Source organism: Lepidochelys kempii, chromosome 2 (genome assembly GCF_965140285.1).
Source record: "Lepidochelys kempii isolate rLepKem1 chromosome 2, rLepKem1.hap1, whole genome shotgun sequence".
In the NCBI taxonomy this organism is placed as follows: Eukaryota; Metazoa; Chordata; order Testudines; family Cheloniidae; genus Lepidochelys; species Lepidochelys kempii.
The window spans coordinates 101,757,106-101,783,128 of record NC_136381.1 but is presented as its reverse complement, the minus strand read 5'-3'; the positions used below and the strand labels follow the sequence as shown (position 1 = coordinate 101,783,128).

Here is a 26,023-nt window from a genome sequence, read left to right as displayed (position 1 = left end):
TAAAAAACAACATGATTGTCTACCCTGTAGGGTTCACAGCCCATCCTTAATAATATGCTCAAATATTTTGTTTAAACAAAATACTCTAGAAAATTGTAAAGGCTGAGTAGTTGCTCTCAGGAGGTGTGATTTGCAAGATGGATGACAAGATCATGACTCCTCATCTAATTGGGATGATACATGTAAATTAAAGCATCTTTACAGTATTTTAAGCATACGCATTAAGTCCTCTGCTCAAGTATGCTGATTTGTGCAACTGAAACAAACAAGTAAAAAACAGTTTTTAAAAGCTGCTGACCAGAAAAATATTTGTCATTGGAAATCTCTCTGTCCTGCTACTCCTATGGTGCTAGAACCCCCTGGCTATCACATTTTGCAAACGACAGCAGTGTCAACAGCTAGCACAGCTCTTGAAATCACTTTCATTTAAAATGCATTTTAAAAATTGGTCTTACAATGGAAGGCCATGCAACCTCAGTAAGAAGGCATAACCATGGACCCTCATTATCTTCAGCATAGCTGTTTAAAATGTATCCTGTAATGTTCAATATCCATCCTCCATAAATCATCAAACTTCCGGGGGATGAATGGATTGTTAGGACCAAGGGGGAAATGCAGCATTATGTTGTTAGAATTTGGGGGTTATTTTTTGGGGGGGAGGGAGGTTGCTTTTTTCTTTAGTGTGTTTTTATCTTTCTTGCTATACTACCTTACCTAGCCTAGAGCACTTAGGACAAAAATTGTTCATATCAAAAATATTATTAATACTATTGACTTCTTTATTTTATACCTTTCAGATTTTAAAAATGGCAACTAAAAATCCTGTTTATAACATTTTGCTCACATATGAAATGTCATGTTCAAGTTCCTTACTGAGTTTTTTTAAGATCATGATTAATAGTTCATTTCACGTTATTGCAAATGTTATTTTTAAATAGCTATGTTGGGAACAAGAATTCCATTAATCAAAATAATAGATAATGAACAAATAAATGGCAACCTAATTTGTCTCATTCATGGATGTGGATTATAATGCAAACAATCCAGGAATCATGTAGGTTGCTGCACTTGAATATGAGTATTATGCATATAGCATATGTCCTTTAGTTCACAAACATCACAGATGACTTCTGTGAATGCGGCTCTTGTCCCAACTTTTTCCCACTTATCTGCAAACTGGAAGAGGCAACCTTTTCCAAACTGATAGTTGTCACTGTATTGCAATATTTTTCAGTAATTTAACACTGACTTTTCCAAATATAAGTACAAAAGCCTGCAAGGTGCCATCATCTTGTAGCAGAACATGTGAAATCCTCACAAGGGAGATTAGGTGTGCAAACCAGTTTTGATTTGGTAGCTTTGTTTTGTCTTAAGGCAGCCTTCTCCTTTTCTTAAAAGGAGTTATTTTTCCACTCGTGAGAGAAGAACCCACCATTTTAAATGGCAGAGTTCCTCCTTTGGAAGAAATAGTCCCATCCCCATATGTAAAAAAATGCCACGCGTATCACATACCAGCTGGGGCAGTGCACACTTTAAGGGCCAAATTTTTAGCAGCAGCTTTTAATTTTCTGCTTGCAAAAACATATTTGCATAATTTTACCGTTCCCAGTTTTTAGCAGATGAATCAATTAATGGACTGCCATCTACCGAATTTGCATGTGCAAATGCAGGTGAGCAGGCATTTGTGTTTGAATATTTTTGCGGGCACAAAGTCAGATGGTTCTCTGAAGCTGATTGAAAAGCACTGAGGTGCCCTAAACACTGTAGTGCTTATAGGGTATGACAGTGCCCCCCTCTCCCCAATCTAGTGACTGCATTTGCCTGCAAAAGTTTGAAGTCTCCTTCCTCACCGTGAAGAAATAACATTTTGTGTGATCTCCGCTCATGTACTTTTTTTGCTATTTCTCTTAAGATGGAAATTGCACGCTCCCACTTTACATTCACGTTTGCTGAAGGCTGAGATTTCCCCTCAGTGTAGGAAAATTTGGCCCTTAGGAATGGTCGTCGTCTTTAAAGCTGTAATTAGGAGAATTCTGCTAACTTGGCCTGTTTGGAAGGGAATTGTCAGCCTCTCCCACCCACCACCACAGCCCTTGGTCCCCCTCTGTACTTTTATATCTTGTGGGCAGATGACAACCCCTTTCATGTTACTGTGCTCCTGGTGGCACTCTGTCTGTGGGTGGATTACAGCTGGACCTTTAGGGCAAACCTTCCTTCCCAAGTACTGATTGGTTTAGCTGTGCTACAGAATTACCCCTGATTGCATCCTCAGGCCAGGGTCCTTTTTACAGTTCTTACCCAGAGAAACTGGGGCAAGATGTGTCCCCCTTCCCCCCAGCACAAAGAATCCTCTCCCATGTTCCCCAGTGTATCTCTAGCTGGTTCAGTGCGAGATGTTTTAATGATAGTGCTTTCTCTTGGAATTGTGGCTCTGTCTCTTAGGCATGATGTAGCCGTGCAAAAATGTAAAACATCTTTCTTAGTTTACTGCAGGAAATTCAGCATCCAACTAAGGAAGTTTTATCACATCTCTCGTTCAGTTACTATTTCCTACATTTCAAATATACTGCAGCCTGTACAGCGGCTTTTTTTTTTCTTTAATTTTGTTGCAAATCTTTCTGACTTACCCCAAACTTTGACTGGTAAATGTCATGAATCTCGGGCCAGCTTTAATTAGGAATTTTCTAAATCTATTAACAAAAGAGATACACTTAATACATTATGTCAACCAGAGCTGGGTTTTCTTTAGCTATTTCCAAGGCTGCCATAGGCACAGCTTGAAACTTGCTGGGATTTTCCATGGGTGTCGTATGTTATGTCGTGCTAATATAAAATGGTCTGTTTTACTTCATCAGGACTTTAGCTTTAGGTTAATGTATTTATGTAAGATTAATCTTGCCAGGTTGCTTTAGTCATCAGGATTGTAAACTGCATTGTTCATACAGTGATTTCTGAATGTCATTTTAAAGCTTACCCTGGGAGCTGCAGGCTCCCATTTGTTCCCAATTTTATCTTGCAGGTCACTTGATTTTTTTAGAATATCCCTTTCTGCTTTTCTAACGTGGTAATTATTTATGAAAATTGGTAAAAATCCCTCACACGTTTGGACAGAGCTGTGTTAAAGTTTTGCCTGTCTTTTCTCTCTCCTTCCGTGGCCCTCAAATTCCCCTTTAAAAAAGAAAACAAAACAATTGTTCAGTTATAAATCCCTTTTTGTTACTGCAGAATTCTGCTTTTTGGAGTCCTTCCTCTCCCAGCCATTCTTAACCTTTTCTTAAGTGCTCCTTCAGTCACTATTATTTGCTGGTCTAGTATGTCAAACAGTTTATAGGAATCTGACATGCTCTGCTCTCACTGGAGATTATTAAAAAATAACTCTTTGTGATGTGTTAGGTCAAAATTAATGCGCATAATGCTAAAAAATGTAGCTCAAATATGCATGATGGTTCTGAATAGGAGCAGAGCTGTAGTGTTAATAGGAAGATTATACTTAGAAAACAAGAGGAAGGAATAAGCTTTTCTCTTTGTCTTTTTTCTTGCAGGGGAGAGACCATTCCAATGCAGATATTGTCCATACAGTGCCTCTCAGAAAGGGAACCTAAAAACACATGTGCAGTGTGTGCACCGGGTACCCTTTGACAACACCCAGTACCCTGATCGGCGATTCCAACAACCTCAAAACGATGATCCCAACAGCCCTATAGAAGAACAGCTGGAAAACTTCCCTATAAGCCATCAAATCTCTGGAGTCACTGTGCTAGAGTGAAAACAGTGCTCTGCTAGAATGGAGATGCCTCTGCACTGTTAATCATTTTAAAATAAATGAAGATGCTACACAAGATATATATAAATTGACGTACTAATCAGTCCCATGGTTCCTTATTTCCTTTGTAATAAACAGTGGAGTTGGCAAGCATTGTGGCAGTGCAAGGCATCTATATTAATCAAGATAAGTTTGAGACACTGGAATAATTAAACTGTATGTGATTTGGACAGCGTGAAGAATTTAAGTACTGTAACAAAAACCTCCCTGATGCTCAGAATGACTATTTGATACATTTGAAAAACAGCAGTGGATTTGGGGGCCGAACAAGTATTAATTAATGAAACTGCTACTGCTTGTCATGCGGAAAAGTAAACTTTTAAAAAGGAGGAGTGTGAGGGGGAAAGAGGTAGCATTTGGTGCTTTGGAGAGCAGTGCTTGATGAAGGACTAAAGAGAAGACCATCATTCTACAATGGTTTGTTTCATTACAGTTGGGGACCACTTGCATTTCTAAGTCTCTTGTTCTTGACTGCGCACCATTAATAGTATGTGAATATGGAAATTGAAACACTTCCACAGAAATGCTTATATTCTGCTTTGGAAAAGAAAAAGCTGGTTCAACACTAAGAAAAACAGGCTTTGGTGTTTTACTCTCAGGACCTTTTTTGTAACAGGGCTACTTTCTTTGACCTGATCACAAAGGAAGTCTGCACATTTTAAAAAATTATTCAGCTGTTTAAAGCCGCTGATCTGTACGTTTTTAATAGAAAAGGAGTCGCTGAACAAGTTCAGGCTGACCTAGGCCCTTAGGGTACTGTACGCTCCTGTATTTTTGTTCGGCAAGCCAGTTACCCTTCCTTTCTGGGCTTGGTGACATTTTGAAAAGCTGAGTAACTTCTTTTGTGGTGGCAGGTTAATGTTCATATAATGTGTCATGTCTTGTATTTGGTGATCACTGGTGGTGTTAGGGGGGAAAAAGAGCTTTATATACCTCTTCTACAGTAACTCTTTTAAATGCAAGTTTTCAAGGTGGAGGTTGTGGCACATAGGTTGGTAAACCATGAAGTGTAAGCAATTAAAAAAATGTATTCCACAGATATAAATATTTTCTTTTCTCATTGCTGTGACACTATGTGTGATGGTAATATTTCTGAGAGTTTCAGATTTTGCACATATAATTTTATGCATTATCAAAAATTACTGCTGCCTTGAAAGAAAATGTTCTGTGAAATTTTTTGCAAAAGCTTTAGTAGGTTTTTTTTTTAATTGTAACATTTTGTAAAGGCAGGAAATGGATTAAAAAAAATCGCATGCTAATTATATTTTTCAAAAAAAGCAATAATTTTACATGTACAGAAATGATGCTAACCTTTAATACCGGCGAGAGCAACAGTTTACTTAATACGATAATGGAATAGTGCTGTTTTTGTAGTAAATGGGCTTCTGACACAAAGATTTGTTTAAAAAAAAAACAAAAACCATAAAGCGTGATTTTTTCTGTTCTAACAATTTTTTTTTGTTTGTTTGCTTGGGTTTTTTTTAGGGTTTTTTTGTTTGTTTGTTTTTAAACCTAGTCAATAATTGGTTCTGGCTACTACTTGTTACTTGTTGTGAATTACTTGACAGTTCTTGTTACTTTGCAACACTCGCAAACATGCAAATATAACTTTCTTACGTAATTTTTTTTACTAATTTTTTCTCATACTTTTACACCAGATGTATACCAGAATTCTCTGTAGTCCTGGTGTAGTTAGGAATGTCTGTGCAAATACTTACAAGTGACTGTCATTGACTGTTTTGTAAAGTTATTTTGAGGGAAGTCGCCAGACACATTCCACTGTGTACACGAACACAGACACATGCACACAAAATTGCTGTGTGGATTAATGATTGATCATCATTTTGGGGTTTGCACTAGCTTTTTTTTTTTTTTTTTGGTTGCTTTCTGAGTCATATTTTTCTTGGATGAAAGTAATGATGACAGTTCAGGAATGCACAAAAGCTAGTTGCTTATCCTATTTGTTTGTGTTTTAGTTATTAAAATCTCTTCTGTACCCAAAATGGCACAAAAGTGTAGTGTACATTTGTAATTTTTTTTTATTTTTTCCTGTTATGCAAGCTGATATGGAAAATCATAGTTAATATTTAGAGCAAATGTTGCTTTCTGGAACCTTTTTTCCAGCGTACCTGACAGAGGAGAGGATAGTGCTGTCGCTGCCATTACCAGGGTACTAATCAGCAAAGTTACAATCATAATTTAGCTACATGAAGAACAACAGTAAGGGAAATCAGTTTAAATAATTATATGCTGTGTATAGCACAGAAATGAGATTTTCACATAATTAAACAAGGAATGGGAGGAGTGGGTTGGGGAAAGCCAACCTCAAAGACCAGCCATTTTCAGATGTGAGTCCTAGGCTTTCTTGTTCCTTCTTTATCATTGTATTGTATTGATTTTTTAATTCAGTTAGACCATAATATTTAAAATGATTTGCGTTCCTTATTTATTTAGTTAATTGGTTTTGATCAGCTTTTTTAAACAGCATGATGATTTTTTAGCATGACACACTCCTGTAAGCCATCTTCTGACTGTTACAGACTTTCTACTACCTCTACAAATCTACTGTTTCCTCTCCTTGACAGGTTTTTACAGTGTTGCAGTCTAATGTAACTTAGCCAATAAAGGGTATGATTATCTATACTGCAGATTCTCAGTGTATCTGCCATCCCTCTTTCTTTCTCTCTCTCTTTTTGCCTTTACTTTTCGCCATACTTAAAAAGCAGGTGACAGAAAGATTCTGTGCCACAATATTTTTTCTATAGTGAATGTTTTAGATTGACCAAAATTTTGTCAGACTCAAAGTAATCTCTTCTTGAAGATAATCAACTAGTGTATTGTTGTGTTTCTGTTTGCATCCTGGAATTCTTACTGTCAAAAATGTATGAATAAATTTTTGCATGGTAAAAAAACAAACAAAAGAAAAGCAAATCATAAAGCCAAAGCAGGTTTTAGTTTTGTGTTTCAAAATCACATAGTGAAAAGCTCATCCCCACCCCAAGAAAGACACTGCTTACATGAAAACAGCTAATTAAAGGAAATTACCCTTTAGAAAGTATCAGCTTGTATTTGTCAGGTAAAATCTGTCTCTTGAGTGATTTCCAGACTTTGACAGTGTGTACATTTCATGGTAATCTGTGTAAGCGTGATACCTTCTAACAGTGCCTCACGCTGCATACAACACTTTTATATTTTGGAATGCACATATACATTTGTCTCATCAATATTTCGGAGTATACTATACTTTTTGGACTAGTTTGTGAACCTTTTACTCACATTGGTATGTACATACTCTCACGTGCTCATTGTCAAATACTCTCAAAGGCATTCACAACCTGGCCTGTACATTTTCCTCTGTACTCATGTATTTAACTATAGAAATATTTGTGAAGCCCTATGAAATGATGAGAATGCATTGACACATTAGGAATTTTTCTTTTGCAATTCCCAAAATGTGTGATTTAACTAGCCTGTGGGGAGAGAGAAACTGGAGTGAAGAGTCTGAAGCAGGATACCAGTTCACGGTTGGTTCTCTGCCGTTTTAAAATTTGTTGGCTTGCAAGTCAAGAAGATTGTTCTTCATGTAAAAAACGTAAGCCCAGTTTTTGTAATTCATCGGTTTCATACAAAGCAATCCATTGTCCTCCAAGTCACTTATTGTGTTTTTGCTTTCATCATTCAGTTCCACACTGGGTCAAATTCTGTCCTTTTAGGTAAAATTCCTACTGATTTCAGTGGGAACTTTGTCTAAAGTGTGCTTGTTTGGACCCAGTATGTTTCAGGAAAAAGTTAGAGGGACACTAAGATAAAACAGAAATATTTATAACTCACCCTTACCTCTTTTATTAAGAACATCATATATTGGAAGACGTGCAATGTGCCAGCACAGGTGCAGAAGGAAGTGGGATGACTCGAGATATCTCCCCTCTGTTCATGGACCAAACACAGTCTGAGTGCCTGCACTCAGTTGAGAGCACAGGCTGCCTCTTGCTACTGCCTTCTGGGGCACTCCCCATTGCAGAGGGGACAGGGAGAACTGGAACTACAACCCTATCATCTCCACGCGAGAGAGCAGAGCTGGCTCACCACTTAAGGGTGTATATGTTGGCATTCCCTGAAGACAATTAACAGGCTGCCTGCTGGGATCATAGCTCTGTTACAGTAATTACTATATTGCAGTTGGATTGATCTGGGGAGATTTTCTATCCTCTGTCACTGTAGGAGCCCCAAACGAACAACATGGACTGACCTCTTTTTAACCATCTCAAGGTAAAATGTAATCTTTACTTATTTCCAATAGCACCTGTCATGTGCTAGGCATTTTCCAAACAAAGAAAAAGGTACAATATCTTTCCCTAATGATCTCGCAACCTAAAGACAGAGTAGCAGCAAAACATATATGCAGTTATGAAATACAGAGGTATTAAATAGGATTAAGTATTTCCAAATTGCTTCTTATAGGCTTGTTGTCAGCGTGAATGAGAGGTTTTCCTGTGGGGATAGATACAACAGGTCAGTTCTTCAGGGTGTTGAGTAAGAAGCAGCAGCAGGACTTGGCGGCAACTTGGCTGTATGAGGCAAGGAGAAGGATGAGTCAAAGATGACCCCCAGATGGTGGGCTCGAGTAGGAAGGAGAATGTTGTTTACCGTATCAGAAGAAGGGGTTAGTGGAGAGGGTTTAGGAGAGATAAGGAGTTTAGTTTTGGCCACTACGTTGACATTGATGGTGAGATGTCCAGGAGGAGTTATCCAAGATACAGGACTATATGGGGATAAGCTAGAAATGGTGGAAAGATAGATTTGGAGCTGAATCAATAGAGGTTGGCATGGGAACTCAGAGTGGAGAAGATGTCATGAAAAGTGTAGTCAACAATGTGAAAAAGCAGCAGTGATGTCTAAAAGGATGGGGATGAAGTAGAGATCGTGAAATTTAGCTAGGAGCAGGTCTGTTTGCCCCTCCCTACTTTATAAGGGCTCCTGTTCTAATTAAGGGAATAAAATAAGACAAACTGGAAGCAACAGGAATCTTCCAACAGTTTAAAGCTGATGTGTCATCTTATCCTGCAAGACTGGTGCCCATTGCCTGAACTGGAATTATTTTGTGACAAAAAATGAGAAATCTTTGGGATCCTCATTTCCTTGATAGGCAGATCATCAAAAGATATGACTCTGTGTGGCCAGGGAAAAGCTGATGTTGTTATGGTAGCTAAGGCTGGACTGAAAAACTTCTCCAGTCCCCAGAGAGTTCCAAAAAAAATGCATCTTTTACAGAAACAAGCAGACTCTGACTAGCCCCAAAGCGGAGAACATGATGGATCATCACTTTAGAGGACATAATATTTTTTAAGCAGATGCTGCATTGCATAATACTTTTTAAGCAGATCCTTTGAGGCTGCTGGAGGATATATATAGATAGCACTCTCCAGGATACTGAATTTGTAGGTCACATCATAGGGTATTGCATGAAAGAGCTGGGGATGCCTCACGCCTTTAAGAAAATACATCTTCTATTAAAATGGCTTCCCACCTTCGTGATTGTACCTTTGAAATTCTTACAACCACAGACTAACATTATTGTGAGCAGCAGAGTGGCATGGATGGCTTTATGTTTGTGCTCCTGGAGAGAGGCTCTATTACCTGTGTCATCAGTATTTCCTTCAAAGGTGAGTTACTCTTGAAGAGGTCAGAAAATGGTACCCATCTTCGTTTCCTGTGAAATGAGAGATTACTGCATATATCTCATCGTCAGCCCAAGCACTGTACCATAGAAGATCCTCAAGGGAAGGAAGTTTCTGTAGGCAGAGGAAAAGGCTTTATTAGTCTTGTAAGTGGCCCATTTTCAGTTACGACACAAGAGGCAAAAGAATGTGGGCCAGCTCTTTCTAAATCCACAGTTTGGAAGTAGATTCCTCTAGTTTATGTGGAAGTGGCTTTGGATAACAAGTAGATAGCGTGGTTCCCGCCACTAGGGTATTCCATAGAATTTCACTGTGGTGGGCTGAAAAACAAATGGGTGTGTAAAGTGAGAATGTAAGAGAACCTATGAAAACAACATGGGACAGATATACAGGAGAAGTAAACCCATGTTTACAGAGTGGGGAAAGACCCTTAATTCTTACCACTGTGGGGTTAGTTTTTATGATTTGTAAGGATCATTAGAGGAAGTATTGTTCGATCCTTCCACTGTGCTCCACAAGAGAAGGTTGACCTCCAGAATCCGGGACTGAAGCAATGAAGAACCCTCCATAGTCTATTTCCCACTATTCCCATGGGCTTGGGTGTCTGGTAGGCAAAAAGCAAAAGGAGAAGATAGTGAGCAGCCTAAAGTACATTACCATATAAAGTCTCAGAGATGCCCCCTCCCCCACCAGTTCTAAATAAGGCCTTCTGTGAGGGAAAAGCTGAATTCTTCTTGTATTTGATTTGCTATCTTCTTGTTTCATGAGCTCTCAGTCCTTTCAGCAAGGCCCGGCTGATAAGCAACAAAGGGAAATCCTCCAGGTACTGTGGTGTCTGAGCGATTTGTAGATACTTTGGAATGTTTCCACAGGATTACTCAACTTCAGCCAAGCATCTTACCTCCTATCATCAAATAGGCAATGAGGGTAATAATACCAGGCTCAGCTGGTAGTTGTGTGCACTTCAACAGGGTAGTGCAGCTGTATTGGCTAAACACGTCTTGATGCCTTCATGAATTCTGCTGAGCAGGAGACTAACCTTTTTCTACTTTTTTTTTTAATACGGGGGAGATGGTAACTAAGTATTTGGTAGAATCTTGTCAGCATTGTTCCCTCCTGACACCACAAACCTTTTGTGAGAACAGTGCTACAGCTGCTGCCACAGTAGCCTGCCCCTCTATACATAAGTCAACGATGGGGTGTCAGCTTAACAGCTAACAGTGTAGTACTTAAGATTCCATTGGTATGTTGAGGCCAGAGCTGAAGTTTGAGGAGGGAGAGCTTAAGAAACCCTGGCAAGACTGCAGTATGGAACAAGCTTAAAGAACAGGGGAATCACTGTGCTCCTGGCTGGCTCTGGCATTGACCTGGGTTGGAGTCCAGGTAACTCTGGAGGCTCCTTGAGATAGTTTGCACCTGATTGCTCCTTGTCCTGAAGTGGGTGGAGAGATGTGGTTGAGTTGCAGCCCCGGGTACTGGCTGCCTCTTGCCCTGAGCTGGGGATCTGTCTTGACTCCTGCTATCAGCTGTGGATGTTCTGTCTGGGCTTACTATCTCCTGGCTGGGTGTTAAGCTCTTCCTGCCCCTTGCTCACTAGACCAGAAGCCCTGGTTCTGCCTGCTCCCTGGCTCATTCCCTTGTGGCCAGGGAGAGGTGGCTAGAACTCTGCCCCAATGAGTGTCACTCTAGCCTTAACTCCAACTCAGTGGCCATGGGATGGGGTTTGGAGGATTATGTTCTTTATGGTTATTGTCATCCGAACCAGGTCTCTCTATAGTTAGACTGAGAACTCCAAGAGAAGACTCCCTAAAGCAGCTCTAACTATAGAGTGTGTTCATCAGCTCTCCACAGCAGGAGATTTCAGCCACAAGCCTGGAGTGGTGCAGAATGTGACTGAAGCCAGGAACATCCCAGCCAACTGGGAAGACTTACCAGGCTTGTCTTGCGCATGCTGCCCCTTGCAGGGCCACACTAAGTTACATGAACTCAGGCCAGTGATCCTGGGATGGCTTGTCTGAGTAAGTGCCAGCCACTATGCAAGTACAGACTACTGCAGAATTTGGCCCAAGTGTAGGCAGGGGCAGCAGTATCATTCAAGAAGCCTGCTTTTGCCTTTTTTTGGGGGGGTGGGGAGACATGTTGATTTGAGCACTAGGGATAAATCCAAACAGATCCAAGGGAAATTCAGGTGAATTCTCCATTTGTCACTGCTAAAGATATTTTGATGGATGATTTTATAGATCTGTCCTTTTGCTCAGTGTTGTAGGTGATGTTGGACAAAGCAATTTACCAGTTCAGGGCAGCAGTAAGGACAGGCAGTGAGCAAGTGTCAAAAAATGACATAGGTTTTTCACTCGCTGCCAGTAAGGCTGATGATTTACTTCATAGTGCACTGTTTATGGGCTACTCCATTTTTTACACTGACTCCAAAAGTTTTAGTGCCTTCATAGAAAGAGACACCAAAGGTATTCTCTGTATAAGATACTCAGATGGCTTTTATATGCCACAACAATACAGAATAATGTGAGAAATTACATGTGGCGGAAGTGTAAAGGAAGCAGTTTGAGAAACAGCAATAAGGTCATTGCTAGTGCTAACTTTCCTAAGCATGAAATGAAATTCTTTGTCAAGTAAATTTATTCTCTGTGGAGATAAAATTAGCTACCATTGTTAAATCAACAGCAACTTTAAAAGAGGCACAAAGGTAACTGGAGTCATCACTAAGCCACATGAATTTAGTTCTTGGAGTTGTACCCTGTGAGTATTTTGAAGAAAAATAGTCTTTCGCATAACTGTTACTAGATTTTTTTGAAAAATAAAAGTAAACTCAAATGATTAGAAAAAACATTCCTTGAATGTTGTAACCAGGAATTTGCTGCATTGGTCAGAATGACTCCAGTAATTTGAATTTGCGAGAAATAGTTGAATACTTCAGTTGACATCCTGGGAACAGGCATCATTATAATAGTAATTGTTGGTAGGCTTTAAATTGACTTGACCAATGTTCTTACTGAAGCTGGTTTGGAGAGGTCAAATCAAATATTTTAAAAAAAATTCTTAAATTCCTTGGCAGCTCTACCAACTGTGTTTGGTAATTATCAGAAGAAGCTTCTGAGTGACTCATTGGAAAATATGTATTTTTAGTTATTCTCCAGATCATTTCTAATGCTTCTTTAGGGACAATAATTTTTTTGCAAGATTATAAAGTTTCTATCATGTTTTAAAGGTCCATATTTGGATTACAGAGCTGCTTAGCAGCCTCAAGCAAGATATAGGGGCCTCTTTGAGAAAGGCACTGTAAACACACATAGAGGCAGTCCCTGAAAGAGCTTACAGTCTAAACAGAGAAGACACGGGTAGTCCAAAAGAAGTATTATTAGCTCCATTTTCCAAATGGAGTCAAAGAGATTTAGTGACATTCTAAAATCACTTAGGAAGTCTTTGGCACAGCCAGGAATTGGACCCATATCACCTGAATGCCAGTCCACTACATTAACTGCAAGATTACCCGGCTCTCTGAGGCCTGATTCCAAAGTCCTTCCTGAGGTAAATCAGCCGTTTATTTCCAATTAGTTAATTAATTCCAGGGTATTGAAATGCCCTTGCAATTTTAATCTCATCTCATGGGTGCCATCTCAATGCAAGTTATGCTCACCTAGAAAAAATAATAAGAAACTAAATTCTAAAATCTACATTAATGTTAAGGAAGAGAAACAAACCCAGCCATGCTCCAGGCAATGTTTGGGCACACTGCCTGTGTTAATGATGATATCTTTTATGTTTAATTTTCTTCCTTTAGTGGATTTATTTCTCAATTTACCATTAATTTCATTTTATAAAACAAAACAGGAATCTACACCTTGGTTCTCTTAGTACAATCTGCCCGACGTAAGTTGCCACACTGGTCAAGGAGCAGTCCAGGGATTTCTTCCCTTGTCCCACCTTATTTCAGGGGGATAGCAATCTATTACTAATCCCTACCAGTACCAGATTACTACCTCTCCCTCCAGCAGCTTGATTGTGTTGGTTGATGGTTGGGGATGGAACTTTTGGCTCCTCCTACTCTCTACCCACTTGTTGGGGGAAGAGTAGTGAGCATGTAGTACTCACTCATCCCTAATGAACTGGACTCCACAGTCCTGGGAGGCCACAGAGGGGCTTGCTAGGAAGTTTTATTCTCCCTTATGTTCCTGTATAGCTGCATAGACTGAGCTACAATCTGGCCCTTAGCCATCAGAGAGTGCATAAAGTGCTTGGTGTGAATATTTGTATTTGACCAGGGCTAATAAGAGATGGTTACTTGCTGTCCTACAATACTTAATGCAGGAAGGTCTTACCCAGGCCAGGGCTCCCTATGTTACATTCTTTCTACACTTCCAGAAGCTACTCTATATAAAGAGAAAATAAGAATGAGGGCCAGCAAGGTGGTGCTGCCACTGATTGCTCTAACTTATCTACGGGGAATTTTTTTTCCCCTAGAATTTAATAGAGAAAGTTTGATGCTTAATTTTTTTTAAAGGCCTTATTTTTTAATTACACAACATATCTGTGAATAAACATATCACTTTTGTCCATCTGGAAGGGGGTAAGACTTTTTTTTTTAAGGACAGACATTAATAAACAAAAAAGAACTAGGGCTGTCAAGCAATTAAAAAAATGAATCGTGATTAATCACACTCTTAAACAATGATACAATACCATTTGTTTAAATATTTTGGATGTTTTCTATATTTTCAAATATATTGATTTCAATTACAACACAGAATACAAAGTGTACAGTGCTCATTTTATATTCATTTTTGATTACAAGTATTTGCACTGTAAAAAAACAAAAGAAATAGTATTTTTCAATTCACTTAATACAAGTACTGTAGTGCAATCTCCTTATCATGAAAGTTGAACTTACAAATGTAGAATTATGTAAAAACAATCAAACCTGTATTCAAAAATAAAACAAGGTAAAATTTTAAAGCCTGCATGTCCATTTAGTCCTACTTCTTGTTCAGCCAATTGCTAAGACAAATAAGTTTGTTTACATTTGCAGGCGATAATGCTGCCCGCTTCTTGTTTACAATGTCACCTGAAAGACGTTCTCATGGCACTGTGGTAGCTGGTGTCGCAAGATGCTCACGTGCCAGATGTGCTAAAGATTCATATGTCCGTTCATGCTTCAACCACCATTCCCAGGGACATGTGTCCATGCTGGTGATGGGTTCTGCTTGATAACCATCCAAAGCAGTGCGGACTGACACATGTTCATTTTCATTATCTGAGTCAGATGCCACCAGCAGAAGGTTGATTTTCTTTTTTGGTGGTTTGGGTTCTGTAGTTTTCACATGAGAGTGTTGCTCTTTTAAGACTTCTGACAGCATGCTCCACACCTCATCCCTCTCAGAGTTTGGAAGGCACTTCCGATTCTTAAACCTTGGGTCGAGTGCTGTAGCTATCTTTAGAAATCTCACATTGGTACCTTCTTTGCATTTTGTCAGATCTGCAGTGAAAGTGTTCTTAAAGGGAACAACGTGTGCTTGGTCATCATCCAAGACTGCTATAACATGAAATATATGGCAGAATGTGGGTAAAACAGAGCAGGGAACATACAATTCTCCCCCGAGGAGTTCAGTCACAAATTTAATTAACGCATTATTTTTTTAATGAGTCATCAGCATGGAAGCATGTCCTCTGGAATGGTGGCCGAAGCATGAAGGGGCAAATCTGGTATGTAAATACCTTGCAATGCCGGCTACGAAGTGCCATGCAAATGCCTGTTCTCGCTTTCTGGTGACAGTGTAAATAAGAAAAGGGCAGCAATATCTCCTGTAAATGTAAACAGACTTATTTGTCTTAGCAATTGGCTGAACAAGAAGTAGGACTTGTAGACTCTGAAGTATTACATTGTTTTGGTTTTAAGTGCAGTTATCTAACAAAAAAAATCTACATTTATAAGTTGCACTTTCACAACAAAGGGATTGTACTACAGTACTTGTATGAGGTGAATTGAAACATACTATTTATTTTGTTTAACATTTTTACAGTGCAAATATTTCTAATCAAAAATAATATACACTGATTTCAATGACAACACAGAATACAATATAGATGCAAATGTAGAAAAACATCCAAAATATTTAATACATTTCAATTGGTATACTCTTGTTTAACAATGTGATAAAAACTGTGATTAATTGTGATTCATTTTTTTAATCACAATTAATATTTTTGAGTTAGTCACAAGAGTTAACTGTGATTAATCGACAGCCCTAAAGAAGAATATGAGACTTATCAAAACCCTATAAAATAATCCTTCTCAAACAAGAAAAAACATTGTAGCCTGTGCCAAATTGTGTTCTCATTGGCATCCATGTATGTTTGGAGTAATTCCACTGGCATCAGTGGGTATCACTGAGTGCGGAATTTGACTTCCAGTCACTAATGCATTGGAACTTAACTGTGTAAACATACACGTGTTATTTTATGGAAGACGGGGGATAGAATGGGGATAGCAAAATATTAGTCCCTGCATGCTTGTAACCAAATTGCACCACCACCAATTTTAAAGCTCCACTTCCCACTTAAATAAAGAAATCTGCTTTTAAACTGATGGCATATTTTGGCTCCTAGCGTTTGAACTAAAAAATTTTCCTCTGGCAAAAAGGCCCATTTAAAAATTTCAATCTGAAATAAAACAGAGCCTAAAAAGATGGAGGCAAACAGGTTCAGGCTTCATAATGAATCACCTAAGTGGAAGCATGACAATGATACTTTAAAACTCTTAAAAAGACTTGGCTTTACTATGGAAATTATTTCAGTTCAAGTAAAAAAGCAATACTAACCATGGGGGAAAGTGTCATTGAAATAGTCTTTCTATCTTTTTTTTTTTTTTTTTTTTTTGCCAGAAAAAGCCTTGAATTATACAGTTGGGAAGCTACATAGCTAAGGAAGAAGATTCAGCAAGGGAATTTTAAGTGAATATTGGAGAATATTCACAGAAATTGAATTTTGAATTTCTACATGAGAATATTCACACAAGAAGCCTGATTTCAAACGTGATAGTCATGCAGTCAGGGAACAGAAACAAACCCTTTGACCTATGTGTCCCATGAAAGCAACTCAAATTTTGCATATCAATTCATAATAAACAGCTGCACATCTAGAATTATTCAGAGAAATTGTGTCAACTTCTTTTTAATAATGAATAACTTGAGAATATTGTGACCTGTTCACTGACTTCACAAACAGAAAATGCGACAAAAATAATCAATTTGTTATGAATTATTTGTTCAGCTCTAGTATTTTAAAAGCTGTCATGCTTATTTTGAAAACATGTCATATGATCAAGCTCAGCCAGTATCACCACCTGGGCCCACTAGAGTTCCCTCAGAACCTGCTCCAACCCATCCTGCGGTCAATGGAGGTCCTTACTGAGGGAACTACCTTTCTCTGGCTTTACATGATGGCAATGTGCAGCTATGAGGAGGGCACTCATACATTATCATCTGGCACAGAGAAAAATATCACTTAAGTCAAACTCAAGAATTACCTCAAAAATTCGTATAAGCCCAGGTTTATCCATTATATTGCTCAGTATACATATGAAGTATGTGGCCCCAAAGTTATCTTTGTTTAGTGCCAGAGCAAATAAAGAATCACTACATTTAGTTTCCTTCCACAACAGAAGACTCAGCTGAATGCAGAGATGTCTACTGGGAGAGGGATCCTCTGCCAAGGCCATAGCAAAATGGCTGTTAGGAGACTGCTCCAGGTTGGAGTGATTTTGTTCATGGTGGAGGAAGGTCCAGAGGATCTGCATAATGGTGGATCCTAGGGCACTATCCTTTCTGAAGCCATCTCCCATCCTATTCCCAAGAATCAGTGTACACACACACACACACACACACACACCATGCTCTCCCAACCCTCCTCCCTTGTCTGGTGCAACTGTAGAAGGCCTATTTGCTTACCTGTCTAAACACTACAGTGATGGGAGGCTATAGAAGTATCTGATCACTTTGCAATCATTGATGGATTTCTTCTCACAGCACCCCTGTGAGGTAAGGAAGTGCTATTATCCCCATTTTATAGGTGGGGAAATGGGGACTGGGCAGACTTAGGCTATAACGTTGAAACTCGGGTATGCCTAAAGCTAGTTACTTAAATCTATAATAATTAATCACCTAACTGAGTGCCTGAAGTTTCATAGGTCTTGAAGACTCATGGGTCACACTGACTTCAGCTGGGAGCTGTGGGTGCTCAGCAGGGCTGGCCATAGAACAAATAGGGCTCCAGATGAGGAAGGTCTTTGGCACCTCCCCTCCATTTGTTAAACTTTTGCATACTTTATTTTTTATTGCACTTGTAGCCCATTTCACAACTTCGATGCATGATTTACATGCATGATTTATCCCTGTCTTATGACACGATACATTTGCATGCTAAGATCTGTAAATCTATTTATTCATGCCATATAACCAAATAAAAAAATTGTTTCCTCTAAACTTATAGAAACTTTTTAATGTTAAGAATAACTGAAATGTACTAACATCAAGAAATTGAACTCTGCACCCACATTGGGTGGACACGTATTAAATAATGTTACAGCAGATGACAGCCTTAGCATGTTAAGCCCAGACCTTTAGTTCAAAAGGTCACTTTTCTCCCCTTGTCCTCACGACCTGAGGCGCAGCGTTAGAGAGAGCCAAAGCCCTCCAAGCCCAGCACTCCACACGGTCGCCTGTGTCGCTTGTCCCTAAATCTGGCCCTGGTGCTCAGCATATCTGATAATCAGGCCACATACTTTGATGCCTAAATATGGGCACCCATTTGAAAATTATTACTACTATTACTGTTTGTTTGTATTGTGGCAGTGCCTTGACACTATGGTAATAAAAATCAGCAATGACAATTATAATTCATAATAAATATGCTGGGCTAAGTGTTTTGACCAAGGCCATATAGCAATAGAATTAATGCCAGATCTTCTGAGGCCAAAGTCAAGTATCTTAAATAGAAGAGTGTCCCCTCTCTCATGGGCAGAACTTTTCCTTATGGTAAGTGTGAATACTGAAGTTGGGTGAAAATGTCTGTATATTTTTCTCAAGAGGTTTTTTTTGCATGTGAAATTTTCCAACCAGTTTTGGTGGCTATGCCAACTAAAATTTTGTACTGAGTGTGTGCTGTAACCAATGTAGTATTATTATAATTATATTTATTAATGTATGATTTGTATTGCAGTTGAATTTACAGCTCTCCAGTCATAAACCAGGACCCCATTTTGGACTGTAAAAACACCTAACAAAAAGGCCATCCCTTCACTGAGGAGCTTACAGCTGAAGGTCCATTTTTTCATAACTGTGTTATGCAACCCATTTGCTTCAAACACGGACACTTCATGGCCATACTCTTCAATTGAGATGATTCACACCCTACATTTTACAGGTCAAAGTTCAGCCATTTTGGAAATTTACATGAAAAAAGTGTGATAATTAAAAAAAATTGTAAACACATTTTTCACCCTCAGAATTAAAACATGGCTGATTTTTTTTATTCAGACTTTTGGGAAATAAGTAATCTTTGGGGAGAGAGCAAGCACAAAAGGTGAATTTTTCATAGCAATACGATCTTGTGAAAACAGGGTCTGATCATTGAAACTGTTTACAAAAGTAATGGCAGGAGTCTAAAATGCTATTGTAGTTTTGTGAGCCGTTCATTGAACATATAGAGATTAACCAATTCCCAGTCCACTGTCACTCGTTTTTAATTGCAGTTGAGTCATGTCAGAAAACTCTTGGGATGAGCAAACCATTTCTTGAAGAACAGAATAGCGAGTCCAAGGTAAGAATTTACCAGGTGCCAAGAATCTCTAGACTCAGTTAGTGTCTCATTATTTGGTGAATAAACCAATTGGCATTGCTTAGTCAAACATCAGAATCATTCCTGTCCAAGACAGCCCTCATTGTATAGCAGCATGTGGCCATTATTCTCTTCCACATCAATTTCTTTCTGAGGGCAGAAGACAATAGTGAATATTTAATGGTTTCCATGGAGTTTGATTCTCTTTTAGTTTTAAAAACACTGTTCTTTAAAATTAATAATTGGGAGGTAAGTGAACTGTTTCTACTGGCAATCTATCCTACCTGCATTGCTCTATCTAGATTTTTATGCCAGGGTATCTGAGTGCCTTATGTATCCTATAAACCCAAAAGGAAATCTAAATACACACTTTCCTTAGCACAGGTAGCATTATTGTCCTTTATAAGTATAGTTGTGATGGGAAAAATATGTTGAACAGATGAACAGCATTGTGTCCCATCTGCAGTCAATATAATAGCCATCTTGAATGCTTACAGGTGAGGGTTCCTCAACCATGAACCCACCAAGTAACCTCTCTTCTGCTTCCCCCAGTCACACTATTGTAAACAATTCCATTCTTCCTGAGGAGCACAGTCAATGCGGCAAGTCTGGGTCGTGAAGAGAGAGGTAATTCCTGGTATCCAATACTTCCCCTCTCCTCCATCAAAGACTTTGAAAACTCAGTCAGAACTTTAACTTTAATCTGGTATTCACTTGGGTCCAGGTCAGTCGTGATTGTCCTGTTATTTAGTAAGTGGACTGCTGCATGTTGCACCAGTTGCATCTTTTTAAGTTTCAATGGTTTCATTTTGAAGCATGTAGTGTACAGCAATAATCAAGCCCATCGGTCATGAATGCATGGATCATTTTGAGCAAGGCATTTCTCTCAGGAAGAGACACATTCTTTGGTAGATAGAGGAAGATGGTTTTGCATCGGTTGCTATTAATATATCCAGCACAAGGAAAGAGTTCAGAAGGAACTGGTTATATACTGATTTATTGATTACTCCGTACTGAGTGTGATGGGCTGGTGCTGGCTAGTTCTGAATATTTTCATTTTCCAGACAACATCACTGTGTCTTATCCAGATTTAGATTCCACCAGTTACTCTTCAGCCAGTTGCTGATTTCATGCAGGCTCTGGAATAGGTGGGAAATGGTGGACTGTGATGTAGAGATGGGTGTCATCTGTGTATTGCTAGCATCCGAGTCTGTGCTGTCTTAATAGCCCACCCTGGGGGGAGTGCCAGTGATCACCTGTTAAATCCCAGTAATTTCAGCTGTATGGTAGAAGATGATATAGCACAGATTCTGTCAGCATTTTAATGGAATGTCTTAATTATCACCATCTTTGGAGAAATAAATAGCAAAGTTAGAGGTAATGTTTGGTCCATAAGAACTTGAAAAAAAATTGAACAGTCTGAAGATAAAGGCATCTGATGGATGAAAATAGCCCTTTGATATGGTTGCTTGAGGCCTGTTTCTGCTCTTACTGAAGTCAAAGAAAAAGTGGCCACAGACTTCAATAAAAGCATGAACATGCCCTTGTTCTGTATTTCCAGTGCTTATTGTCTTTACTACATTTGTGTTCTTATATTTGGCTTTCAAAAGTCATAGGGCAGTATGAACTCCCTTTCACCAATATCACCATAATTATCAGGCGATAATCGCCATTATAATCTTGTCATTGGGCAAATCAATTACTTTAAATGTGGTGGTTCTTGCCCACTAATCAATTCATTTAAATCCAGTTTAAAAAAAGAGCTATTTCATGATTCTGTACATTCAGTTGCTACGGAACGTCCAGCCTAGTTCTGCTTTGACGTATCCCTATACTTCTCTTTTGGACAAGGCAGGCTCTCTCTCTCTTATAGTCTTTGCATTCCTTCCAACTTGATGCACATAGTCATTTGTAATCAAGGCTGTAAATTGTATTTAAAGCTGTCCAGCACTACCCATGAGTAGCTGAATCATAAATGAGAGTATTGTCCTGCCTGTACTCTTACTTATCCTTCCATCCGTAATAGATCCTTTCATTTATGCTCAATTAGCGTTTCCACTCTTGCATTCAGTCCCTGAAAGTTTCCACTCTTTTCTTCAGGTCTTGAATGCTGATGGTGTGGTAGATGGTTGCCTCTACCCATAATTTGTTTAGCTCTTTTGTGCAATAGATTTCACTTCGAAAAAAAAAAGTTTATTTGTTTTGACAAGCCCAAACAGGATGGCTGTATTGTGCCTCTAACATGTCATAATGTAAAATAGTCCCTGCAATTAGCTCTGCAGTATTACTGCTCTGGAATAGACTGCTTAATATTTTTTTGACAACTGGAAGCTCAAACCGTAATGCTCCTGTAAAACTGACTCATCTATTAGAGGGATGATCCTTTTGCTTTTGATACAGAAGAGAGCCAAGGTGCACCAATCACATGTCAGAAGCAGTCATTTTGAGAACAGAACCTCACAGTGTTTAAGTAAACAGAGTGCTTTTCCTTTCACTTAAATGCTCTTATACTTAGTGGACAATGTGGATTTCAACAGTATGCCATCCTGAGCCATTTCCTATGGCTCCTGACTGTACTGCTGTCTTGTTTCACAGGTCAGTAAAATAACTCCACTAGGTTTGTCTGACGTCAGTGCAGTAAACCTTCCCAGTGCTGCTAGCTGCTCCTTGTTAGGTATTATAACTCTGCTGGGACTTGAGCCTGATGCAAAATATGTGTCTCCTAATATTTGTAATCATTTGTTCCATTGCTACTGCATCTTTTTACATTTGCTGATATCTTGGGGGGCCAGGGAGGGGAGGTTAAAAAGAAGCTTTCCAGCTCAGATAAATGTTTCCTTTTTTCTTCAGCTTCCTGCTACCCAACCCCATTTCCTTTATTTTAGAAGAAGGAAAAAAGCAAAATGTAAAGCAGATTACCCAGTCCAACTTCCTTGCTTTGGATTCAAAACAGAAAATACAGTATATTTACACTCTTTTTTTGTATGATCAGATACAATTTATTTCTCTCCTGCTGTAAAAGTTGCTGGTTCTTCGGAATCACTGTTCAATTACATTATGAATATGTTCCTAAAAGAGGATTCTTTTTCACTGTTAATAAAACTGGCTTCTGTTTTTATCTCACGATTCCTTGGATATTGTTCACCATTTCCATTGTAGGCAGAACAGTATCAGTCTACTTACAGCAGCATCTCATTTTGGTGTCTCAAGTAGGCACCATATTTTTATGAGTGAAGCTTGGAAGATTCTTACTCCCTTCCCCCACCACCCATTCAACCCCAGGATGGCAGATAATTTTTATTTCTCAGGGCCTTTCTGAATATCAGACGTCCTTAACCTTTGCCATTGTTGATAATAGGTTTAAATCACATACAGAAGCTCAAATGTCAAATTAATCCTGGTTTAACTTGATTGCCATCAACAGATTTAAACCAGGGGAGAATTTAGCTTTGAGCTTCCATTTTGGGGAAGCATCTGACTCGGGCTTTTGCTATATGAGACTTCTACAGGAGAACCTGAAGGTGCAGTAGAACTTGAAGATGAACCCATGATCTCAAAGGCGTCTCAGGAATCACTTTCCCAGTATTGTATTGTTGAAGTTCTGAGTGCTTCCAAAATTTAGTATGAGGCTGGAAGGTGCACTCGAAGGATCTGTGGTTGTTCTCATTCTGGTTGAGAGTTTGGTGCTGGATATTGCACCACAGCTGTGTTTCCTCTGATTTGTTGAGGCAGTGGTAGAAGAAGAAAAGATAAATTGGAACATCCCAGATTAGAAATTTTAGCCAATGTTATGCTGTTTATCACTCCAAGGAAGAGTAATTAAGGGACTCATCTTGCAGACTCCGGCTTACAGAGCACCCACTGAAGCAAACTGAAGTTCAGTGCACAGAAGGCTTGAAAGATTGGGCCTTAACTAGAGACAGCATAAATCTAACATGACCATCCTCTGACCTATTACTGTAACATCACAAAGGGATTGAACAGAAAACTAGAAGCCTTGAGAATCGTTATGAACAAAATAGGGGCTATTTGTGGCTTCATAATATATTTTAAATTTTTCCTTTTAAACTAAAACCAGATTCTCTCATTACAACAGGCACTGGGTTCTTCAGGAAGTGGCTGTGAAAGGGATACGCTAAATTCTTTATAATTTTGTTTTTGTTTTTAGGATTGGTTAATCCGCGGGAGGAATATAGAGGTGGTTATATTGGCTACATTGTTACTTAATGTTGTATTTCTATTTGGGTCCTGTTGCTGATCTATGTGATTTTGCATCTCTGAGAAGATGTTCACTTGCACATTGGTGACCTTTGCACTGTATCACATTGGTGATCTTTTAATAAGGAATCTCTATTATAATGCACAAATGGATTTCCAGTCAGTCATGGAATTGGCACTCTCTAGTTTTTTGGTTTTCACTTCTCCAGCTAAATTGAGAGCATCCAGAATCTAAACTGGTGTAATTAAAACCTTAATCTGGGCCCTTAATTACTAATTACAGCAATTTACACTTCGTATCACTAGCACCCCTTTACTAACATGAAACCCACCTCTGAATTTGGCCTTTTGTGTCAAAGTTGAAGGGAATTCTCAGTTGGTCTGACTTTTACACTAATAATATTGCCAACTTCAAGCATTCAAAAATCCTACTGGACCCCAAAAATAATGAAATTGACTTAAAATAATATTTTAAAAAATAATACATTTGGAGTGCTTTTTATTTGCCTCCTGATTTCCGAGCCTTTAAGGGTACAGTCATTTCATTCTTTCAAACTTTTCTGTGAAACCATGGAGGCTACAAACTTAACTTTGTTTAAAAAAAAAAAAAAGAAAGAAAGAAAGCTGACATTTTCCTGCAATCTGTTGACTCCAGTGGTTGGGTCTTGAAGGAAAACACCAAATATTGTGAAACTCATAATAAAATCGCAAGAGGGGGCAACAGCATACTGATGAAGCTGGAAGAAGGAGAAAAATACACCAGCTGACGCTCCCTTAGACCTCTCTGAAAATGGGAACTGTTTTTTAACTGGATTGTGTATAAGATCAGCACTGTGGCAACCAAGGCATTATTGTTGCCACAGACATCTACACTGCAAAACAAACCCCATTGCAACAAGTCTCAGAGCCTGGGTCAACTGACTCAGCCTTGCAAGTCTCATGCTATGGAGTTAAAAAAAGCAGTGTAGACATTCCTGCTCCAGCTGGAGCCTGGGCTCTGAAATCCCTGCTTCTTTGCTAGATTTCAGAGCCTGGGCTCTAGCCCAAGTGGGGACATCTACATTGCTATTTGTAGCCCCATAGCAGGTGTTCCACAAACCCCAGTCAGCTGACCTGGGCTCTGAGACTTGCTGCCCTGGGTTTTTTGTTTTTGTTTTTGCAATGCAGACATACCCATAAAGACTGAGTCTGTCCCCTTCCCTTGCCTTCTGCAGCTACTCAGCTATCACAATCTCTGACCAGTTACTACTGGCCTTGTAGGTGGTTACTATCCACAGACCTTGAGTGCTTAGACTTTTAGTTAAAGTCATTTTCATTTATTGTATGTGGAAAAATCATAATGAAGAGTCAGCACTTGAAGAGGTGAGTTATGTAAATCCTAACTTTGCTTAGTAACCACTTAACTAAACTGCATTTGGGAGAGAGAATCTTCATAGAACTCTGCCCCTAAATCGCATCAGCAGGATATCAACTGACTTCACAGTTAACCAATAAAATCTCCTGTTACAAACATTACATCATCAGAACAACTGCTCATTGGCTGAGCATTCCTTGGAGCTATAACACTGTTTCTATCAGCTTCTCAAAACTGCCTATTTCAAAATTAACCCTTTCATGAGTGCCAAATGCAGCCACATTCTCTTTTAAATATTGTAATTTACACCTAGGGGATTCTTAATCTTAACTCTTCCCTGTAATTAACGTACATTTGAAAAATGCTTCGAATCTCATGCTCTTGCTGATTCAGTGGTCTGGAACTTTAAAATTTGGGGGTCTTTACAATCCTGATAGTAAATTCCCCAAAGAGGCCTATGTAAATAATACATTTGTGGTGCTTCATTGAAAAGCATTTACTGTGTGTATATTTTTTTGTGTTATTCTCTTTTACAAGCACCGTTCTTGTCATTGGGCCCTATCTGTCTAATTAGTAAATCATAGTCCAAATACTAACATTTTGTCCTGAAAGGAGGGTCAACGTGTGCTGCTGCTATGGATTTTTCCACATAAATTGACTTTGTGCAGCATTTCTACTTAGTGAATTATAATCAGTAGAGAGAGCCAGACATGTACAAATCTCAGTGGCCTCATTTTATTACATGCACTTTAAGGATAGTCTGTTAAGGTGGAATGTTGCTTGGGTGGTAGTTAACAAGGACACCGGCAGACGAAGTCCAACAGAACGGCACAGTTTGTACAAAAATTTGAAAATTTCCATAGCTGCAACAAATTGTGAAACCAGTTTCACCCCCATGCGCCCCTTCTACACATGAGCATCTCACATATATGATTACACATGTAATTATACTGTCACACATAGAGCAGTTTGTGGCATGTCTACACAGCATGCAGTAGTTGTACCCTTTGGTGTTGCTGTACTGGAGTTCTATCAGTGTTGGACATCAGCTGGGAATCGGTAAATTCTTCCATAAAAATTAATTCCAAGTAGAAAGTGAAA

The 26,023-nt window shown here is 39.0% G+C and overlaps 1 protein-coding gene across 8 annotated transcripts in view; it reads left to right on the top strand.

Annotated features, from left to right (window-relative positions):
* Positions 1 to 3,697, top strand: part of ZNF516 (zinc finger protein 516) — a 129,123-nt gene extending 125,426 nt beyond the window's left edge. For all 8 annotated transcript variants that reach the window (XM_073331783.1, XM_073331785.1, XM_073331782.2 and 5 more), the window contains one exon: positions 3,543 to 3,697. In XM_073331783.1, the coding sequence (XP_073187884.1) occupies positions 3,543 to 3,602 (60 nt within the window). In that variant the 3' untranslated portion in view covers positions 3,603 to 3,697. The remainder of the gene's footprint in view (positions 1 to 3,542) is intronic.
* The last annotated feature ends 22,326 nt before the right edge of the window (positions 3,698 to 26,023 follow it).